General features: G+C 40.8%; 1 protein-coding gene across 1 annotated transcript in view; it reads right to left on the reverse strand.

The window, feature by feature from the left end:
* The window catches only part of LOC110163802 (whirlin-like), a 345556-nt gene that overhangs the window by 55142 nt on the left and 270420 nt on the right, over window positions 1-19994 (reverse strand). Inside the window, exon 8 of the mRNA XM_055161486.1 lies at window positions 1567-1752. Coding sequence (XP_055017461.1) covers window positions 1567-1752 — 186 coding nt within the window. The remainder of the gene's footprint in view (window positions 1-1566; window positions 1753-19994) is intronic.

Here is a 19994-nt window from a genome sequence, read left to right on the forward strand (position 1 = left end):
GAGAGAACATGACACTCACCATCTGTTCATCTTATTGTGTTTACCAAGCGCCGGGTCGAGAGGGCAGCCGTCAGAGCTCCCACACGTCCTTTCTCACTGGGATGTTCATGTTATAAACTCAGAATATAAATGCATTTTCACAAGACGTTTGAATCGTAAAACACGCCATATACAACATTTAAAGGACACATAGGATTATTTGTTGTTAGCCTCTTCCGTACCTCTGCTTTGGCATCTCACGTTTTAAAACTTCAATTAATATATCTACTGAAACCACACATAACACACATACCAGTCAGGCATTCCCTCATCTGGACTTGGTTTTGGCTTGCAATCTACAAACTAGAGATCTGCACGAGACAAAATTTTCAGTCCCGTTCCCGCCCGCACCCGCCTTGTGCAGTCCCACTCCTGTCCAAGTCCGCAAAGAATTGTAATTTTCATTCCTGCTCCTGCACGCATCTGCAATATTTTGTCCTGCTCCCGCCCACAAATTCCGCAAGATGGGGACGTTCGATTAGCCTGATTCATCAGCCGATTTCACCTCGTAGAGACCGTCTGACCTCGCAGCATTAGAATTTGTTCGCTCAACAGTAGGCAGGTACATTTTTTAAATTAACCAACTGCTGCTATTTGGTCGTGACGTATGTAAGCTTTTCCCAAATCCCGTAGGAAGAAGGACAATAACGTCTTTCCCCTTGATAAAATTCACCAAACATTCTCTTTGTTCCAGCTTTAAATCCTCGGGAATCATTGCCAACACAGAATGTATGGCTCTTCGCTGATTGGCTGGTGCTCGGACTCGCACTTCGGGGGGTCTTGCAAACTGTCTAGTGTATTCTGACCTAGTCGCTGGAGAGAAATGAAATTGAGCAGAGACACTAGCTCAATTTCAGCCTGACTAACGTTCGCTTTCTTTCTCATTAAAAGTCTTTTCATTGGCTCATCAAAGCTCTACCAAACACGGACAAGCAGAAAAGAATTGTCTAAAATGTGCATGAGATTAGACTTAGATACGCAAGTTTATCCCTCTTAAAATGTTTTTATCAATGCCAAATAAAATATCCAACAAAAATAATATACGATAAGCTTACATTATTCATTTGTATATTTTACTTCGCACTCTTATTTAGTTTGCGGGACTGCAGTTTATCATCCCACCCACCCGCTCCCACATTATGCAGTCCTGCTCCCGCCCTCGCCTGCAAATAGCTTTCAAAATGTGTCCCACGTCTCACTGTTTTGCGTCGTGTCCCGCGGGTGCAGAGCTCTACTACAGACTTCAGAGAGGATTATTGTAGAAAAAAGCCTTAATCAGCCTGCTCCAGCATGCTAATACAAGCAGTTGTAATGAACCAGACTCAAACAGCAGACTTTGGATTTCTACCTTTGGAAAAATGTAAGCGATTTTTGAGTGCTCATAAACTAATAAAGCAAGTGTGAATGAAGTAAAATACAACCCTAGGCATGTTTTTGATGAAGAGACCACAATATAAGACGGAAAAGCTCTTTTAAATGGACATGAACTGCTAATTCACAGTGACTGTGAAGTGTTGTCATCCAGACCTTAGCGTGAGTGTTGAAGAGCTCAAACAGAGCCATGATCATAGGCTCCACTGTGATGTGTCCCTGCTGATACTCCTGCAGGTAGTACAGCATGGTCTCCCGCTCCGTCTGGGTCAGTAACATGTAGGCCTGCTGCTCCAGTGACACCTGCAGGCCTGGAGGACCCACGCCTCTGCACCCGCCAGACTGCAAACACACACACAAGAAGAAGAGCACTGAGAAGAAGAAAAGTGTACAGTGTGAGAGAAAGTGCATTTCAGATTGTGTTAGAGGCCTTTTTTGGATTTAAAAGAACCTTAAGAGATTATTTTAAATTGCATAAACATGATTGGTGTCCCCAGAGAGGCAGACGTGTTAAAATTAAATAGTTTTTACTGGTAACAAATACAATGCTGATCTATTCTTAATTTCAAAAACACTGCACATGGCCAAAATCTTTATCTTACAATTTGGTGTTTTGGTTCTCGAGATTATTATCCAATCAGAGATCAGTATGAGCCTCACAAGAGTCTCTCATCTGTCAGTTTCAATTCTGAATCCAGTTGGCAGAGTCCTGCATGGGTCCAATTTTGGAGACCCGCACCCGCGCAATACAGCACCACACTGACCCGTTTACGTGTGATTATATCAAAGTTAATTCCGGTAAATCAGGGTCAGTCCATTAGTGCAACAGCCCAATAGTCCAGGACTAAACCAGGACTAAACCTACACCGTGTCATTACTAGATTATAAATATATACATGCCGCAACCACAGAGCTGACCACCAGGACTACGCCAGGACTGGACTAGGATTACACTAGGACTGAACCAGGACTAAAACAGGACTAAACCAGGACTGAACTGATGCCGTGTCATTAGTGGATTATAAATATATACACACCACAGCCGCAGAGCCCATCGCCAGAACTACACCAGAACTACACCAGAACTACCAGGACTGAAGCAGGTGTAAACAAGGCAAGGCAAGTTTATTTGTATAGCACAGTTCGTACACAAAGTAATTCAAAGTGCTTTACAGAATAAGAAATACATTAAAATCGTAATAAAAACAAATCAAAACATAAATAATCATGAAGATTAAAATTAAAAAAGAGAGACATAAATTGGAGAGAAGAGTGCGGAATGAAAACCTTTCAGTTATATGCACAGTTAAACAGAAATGTTTTGAGCCTGGATTTAAACAGCGTCACAGAAGAGTCTGTCTCACATGTTCAGACTGTTCCAGGTTTTAGCTGCATGAACCTGAAACTCTGACTCCCCTTGTTTAGTTCTGACTCTGGGCACCAGCAGGAGGCCGGTCCCTGAGCTCCTCAGAGTGTGAGATGGTTCATATGACACTAACATGTCACAGATGTACTTTGGTGCTCGGCCATAGAGACTTTTACACAAGCAGAGCTGCTTTAAAGTCTATTCTCTGAGCCACAGGAGCCAGTGCAGAGACCTGAGCACAGGACTTATGTGCTCGTACTTCCGAGTTCAAGTAAGGACCCGAGCTAAAGGGCTAAACCTGTCATGGTTCATGTTTGTAGTGGTTGGAGTTGTTGTTTTTTTATTGACATTTGTTTTCTCTGCTTGTAGTTTTGAGTTTTACTTCCTGTCTTGATTGTTTGCTCCGCCCTAATGTGTCTCACCTGTGTCTCATTAATGTGTGTGCTTCTATACCCTGTGTACTCCTTTGCCCTTGGTTGGTTCATTGTCATTATGACTCTTGTGTCGGTTTTTGATTTTGTGTTTGGCCATTAAACAATTTTGGAAATGCAGTTTTGCATTTTGGGTCCTACTTCTGCTCTAGATGTGACAAAACCAAGACTGAACCAGGACTGAACCAGGACTGAACCAGGACTGAACCAGGACTGAAACCAGGACTAAACCAGGACTGAAGCAGGACTAAACCAGGACTAAACCAGGACTAAACCAGGACTGGACCAGGACTAAACCAGGACTGAACCAGGACTGAACCAGGACTAAACCAGGACTGGACCAGGACTGGACCAGGACTGGACCAGGACTGGACCAGGACTAAACCAGGACTGAACCAGGACTAAACCAGGACTGAAGCAGGACTGAACCAGGACTGAAGCAGGACTGAACCAGGACTAAACCAGGACTTTAACCAGGACTAAACCAGGATACTAAAAAATTCCGAACATTAAAACCCGCCCGTTTCAGCACCTATCTGCGAACACTCGACCCGGTGCAGGACTCTGGCTGCAGGTATGTTTCTGAGGAGGTATTTATTAAATGGAGTCAATTTTGTGTAATATAGGACTTAAAAATGTCCAATCTGACTGCCGCCTATGCACCCAATTTTACACATTTCATGCTTGGTTAAACGTGAAAATACTTCTAGCTACTGTTGTAGAACTGTACAGTCATTCCCCGAGATCATTTTAGTCTTTCTGAGTGCAGTCATTAGAAGATTAAAGCACTTCTAAATCAAGACTCACCCAACACTGAACTCAACACCAACTGTAATTATAAGTGTGTCAGATTTAATCCTGCTCAGCTGTACCAGGGCTGTGACTGGAAATATCTCACCAGGAACTAAAAAGGATTACACTGTTTTTAACCCAGCGCTTTTCTCTTCTTTCTTTTTTTTAATTCCATTTTCAAAACTTGTTTACTTTTTATATCATTTGGAGGCGTGACTGTGTAAATAGTGGTTAGTAAAAAATGCATTTCAAAGCTCATATGTAGAGATCTATTCTGTAGTTTACTGTTTTTGGGACCCCATGGAGACTTGATATTTATCTATTTGGAAAGAAAAACATAAATAATTACAGGTGTTGGGATTTGATGACTGCAACCTTTCAAAGTGGATCATTTATTATAATGAGCTCTAACTCTACATTTGTTATTTGTGTTTGTAGGAACCGCATGTAGTCTACAGTTTTAGAAAGGGTATTATAATCACTGAATCTATAGCTGAGTTTCATTGTTGACAAAAGCGCGTGTTGCATGCTGGGAATTATTTTGGTCGCCGGCAATAAACACTAATTCAACATGACGGACGGAGCGAGAAAGCACGTAAAGGGTATTGATCCCGGTTATTTTCTCCACTCTAACGGCAGAGGACCCAAGACCATTTGACCAGAAATTGGTCATAAGCATCGATGGAGCCAAATCACCCTTTTCAACCCCGACAAAAGGTGGACCAAACCAAATTTCTGGTCAGAATCGCCAACTCCCTGGACAAATATTCACTTGGGCGATATCCACAATGACTTGGTGGAAACTCCTGGGCCATTCACAGCAGAAAAGATGAAAACCTCCAAGAGTCTCGATGTGTTGTTGAACTTGTTGGAGTCCACGGTTTGTTAGGATCTTCTACGTTTGCGAATGTTTGAAAGCCGTTTAATTCACCGTTAGCGGTTCTTTTCACTCAGAATACGAAAAAGACATTTTCCTTCTTCCGTGCTTCTATTTGTGCATCCGATAATGTAGCAGCAGGAATTTACCATTATCGAGGATAAATACACAAGGTTACGCACTGTGTTTGACTGCTACCGTGTTTCTTGCCTCCGACCAAAATTTCCCAGCATGCAACGCGGGCTTTTAATAACAATGACGTCAGCTGAAACTCGCCTATAGTGTCTCGATCTGCAGTTAAAGGACACAAGTTTTTCTCATTCTCAGTATATGGACAGGGTTCAGATTAGAGATTGGCATTTTAGGGTTAAATCAACTGGCAGAGTCCCGCACCCCATCACCCCAGCGGGTAGTGATTACACACGGGTGTAAAAATACTTGATGCAAGTCCAGGGCGTCCGTTGCACTGGAAACATGTGCCATTTCCGAGTCTTTTCCTAGAATGATGACAGACCAGGCTGAGAGAGACTTTAGTGTATTATAAACAGTGTTGGGAGTAACGCGTTATAAAAGTAACAAATTACAGTAATGCATTACTTTTTGCTGTAACGCAGTAATGTGGCATTACAGGGGAAAAAATAGTAATATTTTACTCGGTACAAATGTGAGTAACGCGCGTTACAATGTTTTTTTTAACCTGGATTGAAATGGTGGGTTTTTCTTCATACACAAATTCGCTAAAATCACCTCGATATCAGCAGCGGTGAAACACCGGAGATGCGCCCTCGTAGACCTTCAGGTAACCGCGGGCGAAAGGACCGACAAAGAACTCCACGCTGTTTAGACCTGGTTTAGACCTGGGTCAGTTCTGGTTTAGGCCTGGTTTACACTCGTCCCTCCCTCTATTGCAGTTTACTTTTCGCGGTCTCGCTGTTTCGCAGATTTTTGATTTTTGATTTTTTTTTTGTGCAATTTTGCATGCCCTTTTTTTTTTTTTTTTTACATTGTATGAATGCGTATTGCGTTCCTCCCGCTGCGTCCTGACTGGCCAAGGGACTCCTGTCTCCTGTACAGTACAGTACAGAATGTGTTCAGCTTCCAAATTTAAATACATGTTCAATCTGTAGCAGTGTGATTCTGAAGTGCTGTACGGTTGCAAGTTTTCTCCCCGACGAAACCCACAACGTCGACGAAACGTTCTGCACCGACAAAGTCTCCTGCGCTCACACCCAAAAGACAGAGGAAGATGCAACCATCACACAAAAAGTTGGACTTCTGGACACGTTGAAGGAAGGTAGAAGTTACGCGCTGTAACAGACTCTTGCACCGGCTCGGGTACCTGCAAATAGTTGCTGAAATCAGGGCCGCGAGCCGAGCAGCAGGGTCCATAAAGAGCGATCGGGTGACAGCCGCTCTTACCTCCATGAGGTGCGGAGCAGAGCTGGTCTATACTCCTGCGGTCACCTTCGAGCCCGTCCCTACAGTGAGTCCATGTTTTAATCCTAGTTCAGTTCTGGTTTAGTTCTAGTTTAGTTCTGGTTTAGTCCTAGTTCAGTTCTGGTTTAGTCTAGTTCAGTTATGGTTTAGTCCTGGTTTAGACCTGGTTTAGTCCTGGTTTAGACCTGGTTTAGTCCTGGTTTAGACCTGGTTTAGTCCTGGTTCAGTCCATATACAGCGCAAAGTTATTTTGGTGAGAGTAACTTAAAGTAATGCAATAGTAATGTAATGCCTTACATTTTAAATGCAGTAATATTGTAATGTAACGAATTACTTTGAAATGACAGTAACAAGTCATAAATAACACATTACAGTTTCAAAGTAACTTGCCCAACAGTGATTATAAAGCACATCAGTGGTGGTGATCGGCTCAGTGGCTGTCCTGGGTTAGACCTGGTTTAGTCCTGGTTTAGACCTGGTTTAGACCTGGTTTAGACCTGGTTAAGTCCTGGTTAAATCCTGGTTTAGTTCTGGTTTAGACCTGGTTTAGATCAGGTTTAGTCCTGGTTCAGCCCTTCTTTATCCCTGGATTAGTCCTGGTTTAGTCCTGGTTCAGCCCTTCTTTATCCCTGGATTAGTCCTGGTTTAGTCTTGGTTTAGTCCTGGTTTAGACCTGGTTTAGACCTGGTTTAGTCCTGGGTTAAACCTGGTTTAAACCTGGTTCAGTCCTGGTTCAGCTTGCTTTAGTCCTGGTTTAGTCCTGCTTTAGTCCTGCTTTAGTCCTGCTTTAGACCTGCTTTAGACCTGCTTTAGACCTGCTTTAGACCCGGTTTAGACCTGGTTTAGACTTGGTTTAGTCCTGGGTTAGACCTGGTTTAGTCCTGGGTTAGACCTGGTTTAGACCTGGTTCAGTCCTGGTTCAGCCCTGCTTTATTCCTGGTTTAGTCCTGGATTAGTCATGGTTTAGTCCTGGATTAGTCCTGGTTTAGACCTGGTTTAGTTCTGGTCCAGTCCTGGTGTAGTCCTAGCGATTGTCTCGGCGTTTACGGCCTGTATATGCTAATGACAATGGTTCAGTCCTGGTTTAGTCCTGGTTTAATCCTGGACTATTAAACTGTCAGACAAATGGGCTGACCCTGATTTATCACGAGCACGGGCGGGTAACAGGTGGAATGTTCATGGGTCAGAGCAGGTGCGGGTTTAACTTTGACATAATCACAGGTTAACAGGCGGGTGTGGTGTTGTGATGCGCGAGTGCAGGCGGAGTTGTGTTTTTTTTCATTAACACGTGTTTGACTAACTCTTTATTTTTAGTCTGTCTTATCTTTAACGTTCAAAATGCTCTGTAGCAATAGTTTTCAAGTTACATTTTACACTTTGCTCAATTGAAATTTGAACTTCCAGGGTTGAAATTTTTTGTTTGAGAGCAGGGTTTGTATTTTCAACATGAGAAAAAGAAACAAAACACAACTCCAGATACGTTTGTGATGAGGAAACATTATAACATAAATCAGAAAGCGGCGTAATAAGAGCCCTTTAAGAACTGCCCACTGAGGAGAAACAAAACATGCTGATAATGTTTTTTAAGAGCAAAACACTTTAATGAACTTCCAGATAAAAAGTGTGTGATTTAAAGTGCTTTTGTCTTGTCCACAGTTGGCGTTATCAGACTGCGGGCACAGCCGCTCCCTCGGCTCTTTCACTGTTATCTTCAGAAGCTCCACTTAAACTCCTCGCTCAGTGTGTAGTCAGCCATTGATTCGAGCAGACTGCAGGTAAATCTGGGCCAATTGTATTTTAGTGCCACGGACATTGGAGGACGGGTGGCTGAAGTGCCTTGCTCGAGGACATTTAGATCATTCCGTTGAAAATTAAAGTGGAACTAGACAATAAAGCCACTTTTTTTTTTTAGTACTAAGCATTGTGTAACCTGTATTTTTTCATCTAAAACTCTTATTTTGAACGCACCACTCTTTTTCTAAGTCCCTTTACTTGTGTTTTAAGAGCATTATTATCTGTTTGTAGTCCAAATGGGCAACTTTAATGCAAACTACAGGTACATTTGCAGCTTTATAGTAAATAAAAGTCTAAATTTAAGATGCCCTCAGTGGCCTCCTCAAATTCCAGTAGTTGGTGACAAATGACTGCCCCGAAGTAGGGAGGGAGGAGGTAGAGAGGGCCCAAATTTGAAGTTCCTGGGTGTGCAGATCACTGAGGACCTGACCTGAAGCGTAAAGCATGTCCACAGACAGTTTTTTCTGCAAACACTTTGCCAAAATGGGCTCTCCCAGAAACTGCTGATCAACTTCTACCAGTGCACCATTGAGAGTATTCCGGTGGGCTCCTCTCTCCTGAACCTGGACCCCATCTACCACCATCTACTCACGTCTCCGCACACGGGCCTCCAATATTCTGCAAGACTCCACACACTCTGGGAACTGCCTCTTCCATACTCTCCCCTGGGGAAGGATTCAAACTCTCCTCACGCACAAACAGGCTGCATCAGCTTCTACCCACGAGCAGCGCACGTGCTCCAGGAGCACAGGCACAGATACAGAAGAATCCACATATCATTTGTTCATTTGTTTTTCAAAATAAAACCAAAAATAAGGAAATGAAAAAAACTTTTTTTTTCATTATTTGTCTCCAAAACTAAAATGGAAAAAAAAAAAAAAAAAATGGATAATGATTTGTTTTTTCAGTTTTCGATTTTCTGTTTAAATGAGTAATGGAAAAGGCAGATAAAGGCCGTTTCCCCCTTTCTGTGACTGAAACTGTGATGCCCGGGACCAGACCAGGACCGACCGGAACTGAGGCCAGGACTGAGGCCAGGACTGAGGCCAGAACTGAGGCCAGGACTGAGGCCAGGACTGAGGCCAGGACTGAGGCCAGGACTGAGGCCAGGACTGAGGCCAGGACTGAGGCCAGGACTGAGGCCAGGACTGAGGCCAGGACTGAGACCAGTTTAGTCCTGGTTCTGTCCGTATGCGGCGCAAAAGTCCAGCATCCCAGTTTAAGTCACGGAAACGGGAAACGGTCGACATACATTTTTTCCATTATTCATTTAAGAACAAAATTGAAAACTGAAAAAACAAATTTATCAATTTTTTCATTTTGGTAATGAAGAAAATAGTTGTTTTTTCGTTTTCTTGTTTTTGGTTTTATTTTGAAAAACAAATGAACGAATGATACATGGATTATAGTGCTATAATCTATTTATTTATTTTGTGTTTTTATTGTACAGATGTGAGAATGTGTCAATATTTATTCATTTTTAATGCTGCAGTTTTGCTCTGCTGAAGTTTCATTGTATTTTGTAGAATGACAGTAAATCTAAATCCTCCTCCTTCCCTTCACTCTTTTGATTTTACAGGTAGCCCTTGGTGTAACAGCTCCATGTGAAATCTAATTGTGGGCATAGTTTTGGTGTTTAGACCATCTTTATAGATGTAATGGATGTGAACTATTCTTGAGGTTTCTTTTTTAATGCACACTGTGTTCTGTTTCAGGGTCACCACCTCCATAAAGACGTCACTGCTTTGTCTGGATTGTTCCACAGAATGGTATTAAATGTATTTATCGCCACGGACACAAGCAACTTCGAAGTCAGATCTATAAAGAGGTGAGTTTTTTGTTTTGTTTTTGCCAATCGATTTTGAGCTACTTTTGCCGCTGCTTTTATTTGTCAAAATCTATGGCAGAGTTCTACACGGGTCCATTTTCGGAGACCCACAGCACCACACCCGCCTGGTAACCCTTGATTTTATCAAAGTTAAATCCACACCCACCCGGACCCGTTAACATTCCACCCATTAAACACTTGTGCCCGTCCGAAGGCCCAATAGTCCAGGACTAAACCAGGACTAAACCAGGACTAAACCAGGACTGAACCTATACCGTGTCATTAGCGGATTATAAATATATACACGCCGCAACTGCAGACACAATTATCAGGACTGGACCAGGACTAAACCAAGACTGAACCAGGACTAGGGGTGTGCAAAAATATCAAAATATTGATATATCGTATAATTTAATGTAATGATACAGTATCGATATCGTGGGCTCTTGTATCGAAATATCACCAAGAGTATTTTTTGGTATATTTTACAAAATTATTTTGTTACAGCTACAGTTCTGTTCGCTTGTTTAGAGAAAAGAACCTTGTTTATATGACACATTTTAACATTTTCACTGTTTTGATGATTAAAATGTTTGTGTTTCATATGAACTTTGCACAAGAAGTGGTTTAACAAAGACTTTTAGTATCACAGCCATGATTTAGCCTTTATTTTGTATTGAACCATATTGAATCGATTTGAAATGTATCGAATCGAAAGTGCACTGCATCGAGTTATGTATTGTATCGCCGCCTCCGTATCACGGTATGCATCGTATTGGAAACTTCTTACCCTAACCAGGACTACTCCAGGACTGGACCAGGACTGAATGAGGACTGAACCAGGAATGCAGCTGCCGAGCCAATCGCCTGGTCTGTCATCATTCCAGAAAAAGACTGGGAAATGTCACTCGTTTCCAGGGCAACAGATGTCATAGACACACGTCAAGTATTTTTATCCCGTTCGTTATTCATTTGATTCACCTGACCCACCTGTGTGAAATCACTACCTGCCCGCATACCCGCCCGTAAAATTCCATAATGTTAAAACCCGCCCGTTTCAGCACCCACAGGTACCCGACCCGGTGCGATAAGTCACACTTTTCATGGTTTGGGTGTTTCCTGTGACTTATACTCTGCTGCGACTTGTATTACAATGTTCACACTGACAGCCACGAGATGCTCTAGGTTCATGTGTGTCAGTATCTGCTGCTCCTGTTACTCCTGTACCACTGACACTTCACTCTACTGCGCATGTCTCCTGTAGAAAAAGCTGCTGTCCTGCTGCTAATAGTGAAATGTGCAGCCGAAAACGGTAGTTGAGCAGCAGAAAGAAACTTTGGAGAGAGTGAGAAACTTGTGAGGGACTGGTGGAAAACGGGGATGGAGAACAAATCTTCCTCTTAACTGGGCGGGTGCGCCATATAACTTTCCTGGAAGTCACTGGATGGATGGACAAAGCCTGAACTTCAATGACAATCGAAACCATCCTGTCAGGATTCAGAAAGGCCGGAATAATTCTAAGTGGAACTGATGCTGAGTCTGACGACAGCCACACAAAAGAGGAAGTGGTGCGCTGTTTACATCATGGATCTATGGTTTACCTCCAGAGGTTGCGCAAAGGTGACACAGAGGATGAATAATTTAATGGAATTTCATGATTTGGAGTGAGATCGTGAGTTTGAAAAACTTATGTTATGATGTTTATGCTATAATTATCTGAATAACTGTTAATATGTTACGTTAACATATTAACAACTGTTCAGTCTGTTGTTCTCTGTTTTATTATTACTGGGCCTGGTCAAGCAGAAGTAAACAGCAAGGCCAAAAATTCAAGTTAATGAATCTGATATAAAAATGTATTGAACAGATACATATGTACTCTAGTTTATGAAACTGTTTAGAACCAAAAATGGTACAGATAAAAGGTAAAGTTCCATATGTTTTAAACAGACCATGTATGAAACATGGAACAAAAAATATCTGCAAATCATGTAAATAAATGGATGTATTTCATCATATCTTGTGTTATTCCATCTTTGAACTGTTGATGAAGGTACAGGATTTAAAAAAAAATATATTATTTAAAATGATAAAAATTTGCTTGGAAGGACTGACATATTTTATAGAAATAGTTTCCTTTCATTTTGAAATAATAAAGTATTCAGAAGAAAAAAGTGACAAATTATGTAAAATCCTGCACCTTCTACTTGCTTGTACAATTTTCCCTCCGTTACTTTTCCCTCCGTTACATGACCTTTCTTAATAAAAAATGTCATTACTCAAAAAGAGGTTTTTCAACCTAATCTTGTACCATATGGTAGAAAACTACATGAAGCAAATATTCAAACCAGTTTGTTAAGGATATGGAAGTGAGAACCAAGCGTTATCACTGTTTGGATTTATTGCCCAAAAAGTGCTGCATATTTCATTCCCTCCGTTACCGACATGAGTTTTTAAATTTTTTGTCAACAACTTGAAAGAATATCACAGGTTTAACTTGACCCTGTTGGAGTGTAACTCTTTCCTACATTCTGATACTTTACTTATTTCAATAGTTCCTCTAGTTTCTGAATAAGAGACATTTGAATGTCAAAAATCTGCCCGTTTCCCTCCGTTACAGCTTGACCGAACCCAACTATAACTTGCCTTTCAAGATGAAATATCAATTCCTTGTCTCTGATTTCCCCAAAAAGTATGACTTATAGTTCGGTGCGACTTTTTTTTTCTTCTTCATAGCGCATTTTTTGGCTGGTGCGATTTATATTCTGAAAAACTACAGTAGAAAATGAATATGGTAGAAAATAAGCTTGTCCATTTGCTTGGTCTAGAAATACAAATAACATGTTTATTTTTAGTTTTAAAATGGAAAATCCTGACATGTGTTTGTTATAACTTAAGGGTACAGTATGCAACGTTCTGGAGATTACACGTCACCTGCAAGATCCCATGAAAATATAAAGTTAAAGCCATACTTCGAAACATTCTCCAAGGAGACAGATACATTTTATGCCATACTGTGGAGTTTTAAATCCAAAGGAGCAACATTCAAATTACAATTTCCGTTTGACTGATTATTCTTGCACTCCCCGTGGCTGCTGTTTTGAAACACAGATAAGTGAAGTGTTCAAGAATCAGCCAACCCTTAAACTAATTCTCTTTATTCTATCTTCTCCCCCCATAACATTCTTCTTTAATCTCCGTCTCAATGCGATGTATCTTTTCATTACAACTCCGCCACATCTCATCTTTTCTCTTAAAGTAGAAGTCACTAAACCGAATAAGCAGTTCATTTAAATTCCACAAATTGTTATAAAACATGGTCCGGGCCTGATTGAGGTGCATCAGAAACATAATAGAGGTGCGAAGAGACATTAATAAGTTTTTGTACTTAAGGTGGAAATTAGCATGACATAAAAGCACAGTGGCAGATATAAGCACAGATGGGGCAGGCTCTTTGTTGGTGTATTACAGGAGTTATATAAGCCGCTATGGTAGACTGGATTTGACCTTGGTGACAACAAAGCTATAATGTGTGCTGTCTTCCTAGACATGGTATGCTGAAAGAAAGTGAATTGTGTCAAGAAAATCTCCTATATCACGCAAAATGGACTCTTATGAGCTTTAAGTCGTGCTATAATATTGTTTCCTCATCAAAAACAGACCTGGAGTTGTGTTTTGTTTCATTCAAATGTTTGAGTAATATTTTATTAAAGCACAAAATGCTCTGTTCCACCTTGTGATGTCGTGTAATGGTAGTTTTCAAGTTCATGGACACCTTTTAGCTTTTGTTCAGTAAAGATCGGCAATTCCAAGGCTGAAATGATCCAAAAGATTCTAGTGAAGTTGTATGGAGTTTAAAAATGCAGTAGAGCACTTCCTGTATTGCCACATGACGTCACAAGATGGAACAGTGTTTTCTGTATGAGAGAAGAACTAAATATGATCATTTGGAAAGATTTCTTGCTCACTGCTACATCAGATTCATCAGTCGGTTTCACTTTGTGGAAACAGTCTGGCAATAACGTCTTTTCGCTTGATAAAATTCACCAAACGTTCTCTTTGTTCCGGCTTTAAATCCTCGATCTCTGGAATCGTTGCCAACACTGAATGTATGACTTCATCTACATCCATTTTGACTTCTTTGTTTACTGTTGTGCTGTACCACAAAAGGGACCCAGACACACGCGATGACTTTGACGTCATGGACCGTCTAGTGTACTCTGATTCCTGACCTAGTCGCTGGAGAGAAATAAAATTGAGTGGGGGCACTAGGTGGTGCCAGCCTGACTGACATCAGATGTAATCTCCACCATTATGTGCATTATGTAACTTTTCAGAATCCATGAAGATGTCAGTGCTTTGTCTGGATTGTCCCACAGCATGGCATGATGATAAACATCTGTGCCTGCGTAAACATTATTATTAGTTTGTACGACAATAAACAAACAAACAAAAAGGCATCTTTAAAAAACAAAGATAAGAACTAAGTAAAAAAGTGATTGTATTTCTGTTCGAGGGGTTACTATTATGGAACAACCAGAGAGAGGATTTTAAAAAAGTCTAACAGTGTAGAAGCCTTTAAAAAAGAGTGAATGTAATGAATTATGCATTACATTTTGTTTTCATTTATATTTTTTCTCTTATATGTACAGTAAGTCACAAGTGAAATTGTAAATGCAAACTTGCTGTTCATACGCTGCTTTATTTCTTAGAATTCTTTCATTGTTTAATAGTCCTATGAGGTTCATTTGGTCTTTTGATAATTTATGTTAGTAGGTTCTTTTTTCAGACCAAGAGTTTGTTACTACTACATACTACTAGACTACTAGAACTACTTACTAGGTACTACTAGAACTACTACTTACTACTAGTACTACTACTACTACTACTACTACTAGACTACTACTAGTACTACTACTAGACTACTACTACTACTACTACTAGAACTACTACTACTAGAACTACTACTAGTACTACTACTACTACTACTACTACTAGAACTACTACTACTAGCTACTACTACTAGACTACTACTACTACTACTACTACTAGACTACTACTACTACTACTACTACTACTACTAGACTACTACTACTAGGACTACTACTACTACTACTACTACTACTACTACTACTACTACTACTACTACTAGAACTACTACTACTACTAGGACTACTACTAGAACTACTACTACTACTACTACTCGACTACACACGTCACAGTAAAACATATCACGTTTACCAACTCTACAAGGAAGAGAGAGTCAACAGTCAGATCAAGTCAAGTCAGTCAGTCCAAGTCAAATCTAAGTCAAAGCTTCAAGTCAAAGTATCTTAGATTTTTCGAAACCTTTTAAAAAAAGTACTTAAACTTTAAAGCCTTTTTAAAGTGTGGAATTATTGAAAAAAAAGTGAATGTGTGTAATAGTTTCAATGTAAATAAGAACAGTTATTATTTATTTTAAGAACCGAGTGTACAAAATGCTCTTTTTTCTTTTGTAAATGTCAGGCACAGAGTTGTTATTACATCACGAACAAAGAGCTTCAGCGCATGTAAAATGGCTTAAGAACATTATTTTGTAAATTCAAAAGCAAAGTCCAAAGTCAGTCCAAAAAATCCATTTTTACAATTAAGTCAAGTCTCAAGTCCTAAAAATAGTGACTCAAGTCTGACTCGAGTCCAAGTCACGACTCGCAAGTCTCCACCTCTGGCAATCTCAATGGAGTAAACAGTGCATTTCCTTATGGTTTGAGACTGTTTAATGAGTTAATGTCTCAACAAGCAAACAAATACAAAACAGGTAAAAAAAATTCAAAATCACTACATTTGATGTTTTAACTGTTCCAAAAATCTCTGCAAAATACTTTGACTTTTTACTTTTACGTACATTTTTAAACAGGTACTTCAATAGTTTTACTTAAGTAGATACTTTCATGTTTTTACATAATTTTACTTTCACTTGAATAATCTTTTGACCCTGTATCTGTAAAAAGTACTTTTCCTTATGGTTTCTAGACTGTTTAATCTGAGTTAATGTCTCAACTTTGAGCAAATTAATGAAAAAAAAAAAAAAAAAATACAGGTAAAAACAAAAAACAAACAAACAGAAATAGATTGAATTCCTTAAAATCAGCTAAATTCTTTTCAAAATCACTATCGCACAATCACACAAGTTTGAGCAACTCTTTATTATTAGTCTGTCTAGGGCGATATCTCGATATTTAACAAATATTGAGTTATTTTTTAAGCACAAAATGGATTCTGATGTATTATATTCGCTTCGTTTGTTTGCCTTCTCTGTGTGCGCTCCCGCTCGCCCGGCACAAAGAGCAAGCAGTTTTTTTCTGAGATCAACCCACTAAACTATATAAAATAAAACACTGATTGATCACTTTTCTCGTAGTATAAACATGACAGAATAGTAAAACAGTTTCCGTAACAACAGCTACATTTAGATTTACACATTTTCAAGTGTTCCAAGCTCTCCTAAGTTATTGTATTGACCTTAATGAAGTGGGATGTTTTATTTAACTATAACCGCGAGCGCTGGCTTTGATAGATTTCCTTGTTTTGCTGCGTTGTGTTTATTGAATTCTACACTCATTAGCCAAACAGCTGCTGCTCCCATCACTGAGCCGCTCTTGTGCTAATTTGGAGCACTACACAGACTAGAATATGGCCGATCCTCACTCAAAACGAACCGAAACATCTGCGAGAATAAAGTCACGCCTCATCACTTATTTTGGACTCACTAGATCAGAAAATATTGTTATTTTTATGGGGTTAATGTTACGCAATTAACCCTAAATGGCCCGCCTCTTTAAAGGGCCCATCTCATGCAAAATAACTCTTTTCACATTGTATCTTCTGCACATAAACAAGCACAATTTGGGTTTTGGAACATTCATTACACAATAGTTGTGAAATGGTAAATGGTCAAAATTTTATATAGAGCTTTTCCATCTTCAAAACACTCAAAGCACTTTACAACAAGGAACCACTCACCCATTCACACGCACATTCATACAATGAGTGTGTATATACATGCACATTAGTATTTCAGTTATTAGCCATATCCCGGTTATGTCAGTATTCGGGATACTGTGTTTACATGATCAAATGGAGTATCCTGGTTTCTTGACATAATCTTACAAATGCACAAGTGCAAAAATTAACTTAAATCAAGTTAATAAACCAGGAAAAATACAAACCGTGAGCTCCTTTAGCATAAGAAGCTCAGGAGGTTTAACCAGCGGTGAGGAGCTACAAGATCTCCCACAATCCACTGCACACATTAAACTTCATTAAACTCTTCTGCACAAATAAACTCAACTTTACAACATATAAACCATAACCACTATAGATCCACATCAACCTGTTTGATAATATAATTCAGCTCTGATCACATTTGTTTACATTTTACAGAAACGAAACTTAAGACCACATCGCTAATTAGCATAAACTGTTAGCGGTGATAAAATCAGCTCGCTCCTTGTGCCGCTGATGTGATCAGCTTCTTTTGGATTAAATGACACGACTCAGTGGATTATGTGTGTTATTTTTGTGACAGAAGAGGTGCTAATGATGGTAAGTCTGTTCTGTGTGTATACAGTATAGGAGATAGTTCATGTTTTAGCTTTACAGCGATCACATGAGTGCAGGTCATAAGAGTTCAGATTGTACGTGTGCAGGTTTAGTGCAGCTCTTAATTCTACAGTCATTTCACTCGTGTGGTCACTTTATTTATGTTGGTCACTTTATTTATGTTGCTACTGTTGTTTTGAAAAGACTGGAAAGTGTCTTTTGGACGCATGCGCACTCAAATTTACGTTGCAGTAACCGGGGTACTGCGTATACATGCCACAGTATCCCGGTTACTATCCAAAAATACCAGGTACAGTAACCCGGGTTCTAATAACTGGGATACTGCCATAACCGGGATACTGTGTATACATGCACCATGAAGAAACTGGGAGACTCAAAAAACCCGATCATAACCGGGATACTGATGTGCATGTATACGCACTTATTCTGTGGGAGCTGGAATCACACCAGCCAACCTGTGGGTCAGTGGATCTGACCGCTCAACCAATGATGTTTACAGTGAGAGCGGGATTCGAACCACCAACCTTCACACCGGCGGATGAATGCTCTACCAACTAAGCTACTGCCAAAATTGTACTGATTTCTTGGCCGTCAGTCACAGACCAGGAACTATGAAAGGCCGACTATTGCTCATCCCCCCGCCCGTCCTGAGAAAGCACAGGCTCCGCCCTCCAAATGTGACGTAGGCTCTGACTGAGCCGCCCTTCCTCCGCCATCTCAGGGAGGCAGGGGGAGACAGGCGTGCACCCTGATAGTTATAGGAATAAACTTTTATTCATCATGGCGATTCAGCGCGTTCAGCCGCATGTGTTGGACCCGGGATTCTGATCTATCTTATAATGCTGTTTCTTCATCACAAACAGACCTGGGGTTGTGTTTTGTTTCATTCACACATTTAACATAGAAGTCATATGTGGTAATACAGAAAGTGCTCCACTGTGTTTTAAACTCTGGTTCCCTGTGCAATGTAAAATGCTATTAAATGTTTTCAAATGTTTGCACTCTATGGGTCCAGTCTATTTGAGGGAGTTACTGCAGCCCTGAACTCCTCCTAGAGCCCTGAGATCGGCCGACCAGCTCCTGTTGGTCGAGCCCAAAACTAGGCTCAAGACGAGAGTTGACAGAGAATTTTCTTTCCTTTTCCGAAATCAGCTGAACATGACTGACTGGTAAAGTATTAATAAACGCTAGTGATGAGCAAAGGAGACAAAGCTCCGGAGCATGTCTCGTTCTTTCTGAAACAAATCGCTCTGAAGCACTGCCTCGGAGCTCGTCTCGCTGCAGCCGCTCACGTGACTGAAGTGTGGAAGTGTTGGTCCCTCCCCCTACTGCTTCGCTCTGCGTGTCAGTCGCTTCAGTGTATCGAAGCATTTCATTGGCTCGGAGAATGTTCCGCTCTGTGATTGGTTCAGAGTGCTTCAGAGTGTTCAGTGCACTTCCGTGGTTTGACAAGAGCTAAACTGCTACAGTATAAAAGATGCACCAATATTTGTTAAAAATGTTGGGTGAGGAGTATTGTGTGACGTCAGTGGTGATTTTGGTGACTTTTGGCGACTTTTGGCATTTGTTTCATTTTCGATGGCATGGTTTGGAATCACTTTGATCTAATTCCACCTAACAAGGTAACACCTATTTTCTTATTTACAGCTGCTTTTTATGTTGCTCTTTACACATTATTTTAAATCATTATTATTATTTTTGTTGTTAGGTACGGTGTCGCTCTGCACACAAGTATTGTCTTATTGTTAAATTTGTCCACTAGAGGTCAGTGTTTCTCCGAGGCCTCAGACACGTCGAACCATTTGAGACAATATTGCGACTGAGGTGTCAATGCTTCACGAGGCTCCATTCGCCCATCAATAATAAATGCTAGTAGATAAACTAAATTTATATCGTGTACATTGCTGTGTAGAACAATGAGCGGGGGAGGGAGGCGGGTACGCGGGACCCGACGCAAACCAGTGCGACGCGGGACACATTTTGAAAGCTTGCTGCGGGCGAGAGTGGGGCTAAACAACGCGGGAGAGGGCGACTACTCCCCCCTGTCCCGTACGCCACGCGAACAGTCCCCCCGCGTCCCTTACACCACGTGGACAATTCCCCTGCGTCCCTTACGCTGTGGGGACAGTCCCCCCCCACGTCCCTTATGCCGCACGGACAATCCTTCCTTCCGTACTTCGTGCTGCCTGTGCAACAAAACCAGAACTCAACCAAAACTAAACCAGGTCTAAAAACAGCTCTAAAATCCGGACTAAAACAGGATTTAGCCAGGACTTAACCATGCTGCCGGATCGTAAACCGCGCCTCCTCTCATACGCAGCCCAATTTCTTTCGCTTCTCCGTGTTTGATAGAGTTTAAGAAAACAAAGCTTCCCATCCTGCGGGACTTGCGGGCGGGCGCGGGACAAAATATTGCAGATGCGGGCGGGAGCGGGACTGAAAATTACAATTCTT

Source organism: Boleophthalmus pectinirostris, unplaced genomic scaffold (assembly GCF_026225935.1).
Source record: "Boleophthalmus pectinirostris isolate CB_2022bp ecotype Guang Dong unplaced genomic scaffold, ASM2622593v1 HiC_scaffold_4, whole genome shotgun sequence".
In the NCBI taxonomy this organism is placed as follows: domain Eukaryota; kingdom Metazoa; phylum Chordata; class Actinopteri; order Gobiiformes; family Gobiidae; genus Boleophthalmus; species Boleophthalmus pectinirostris.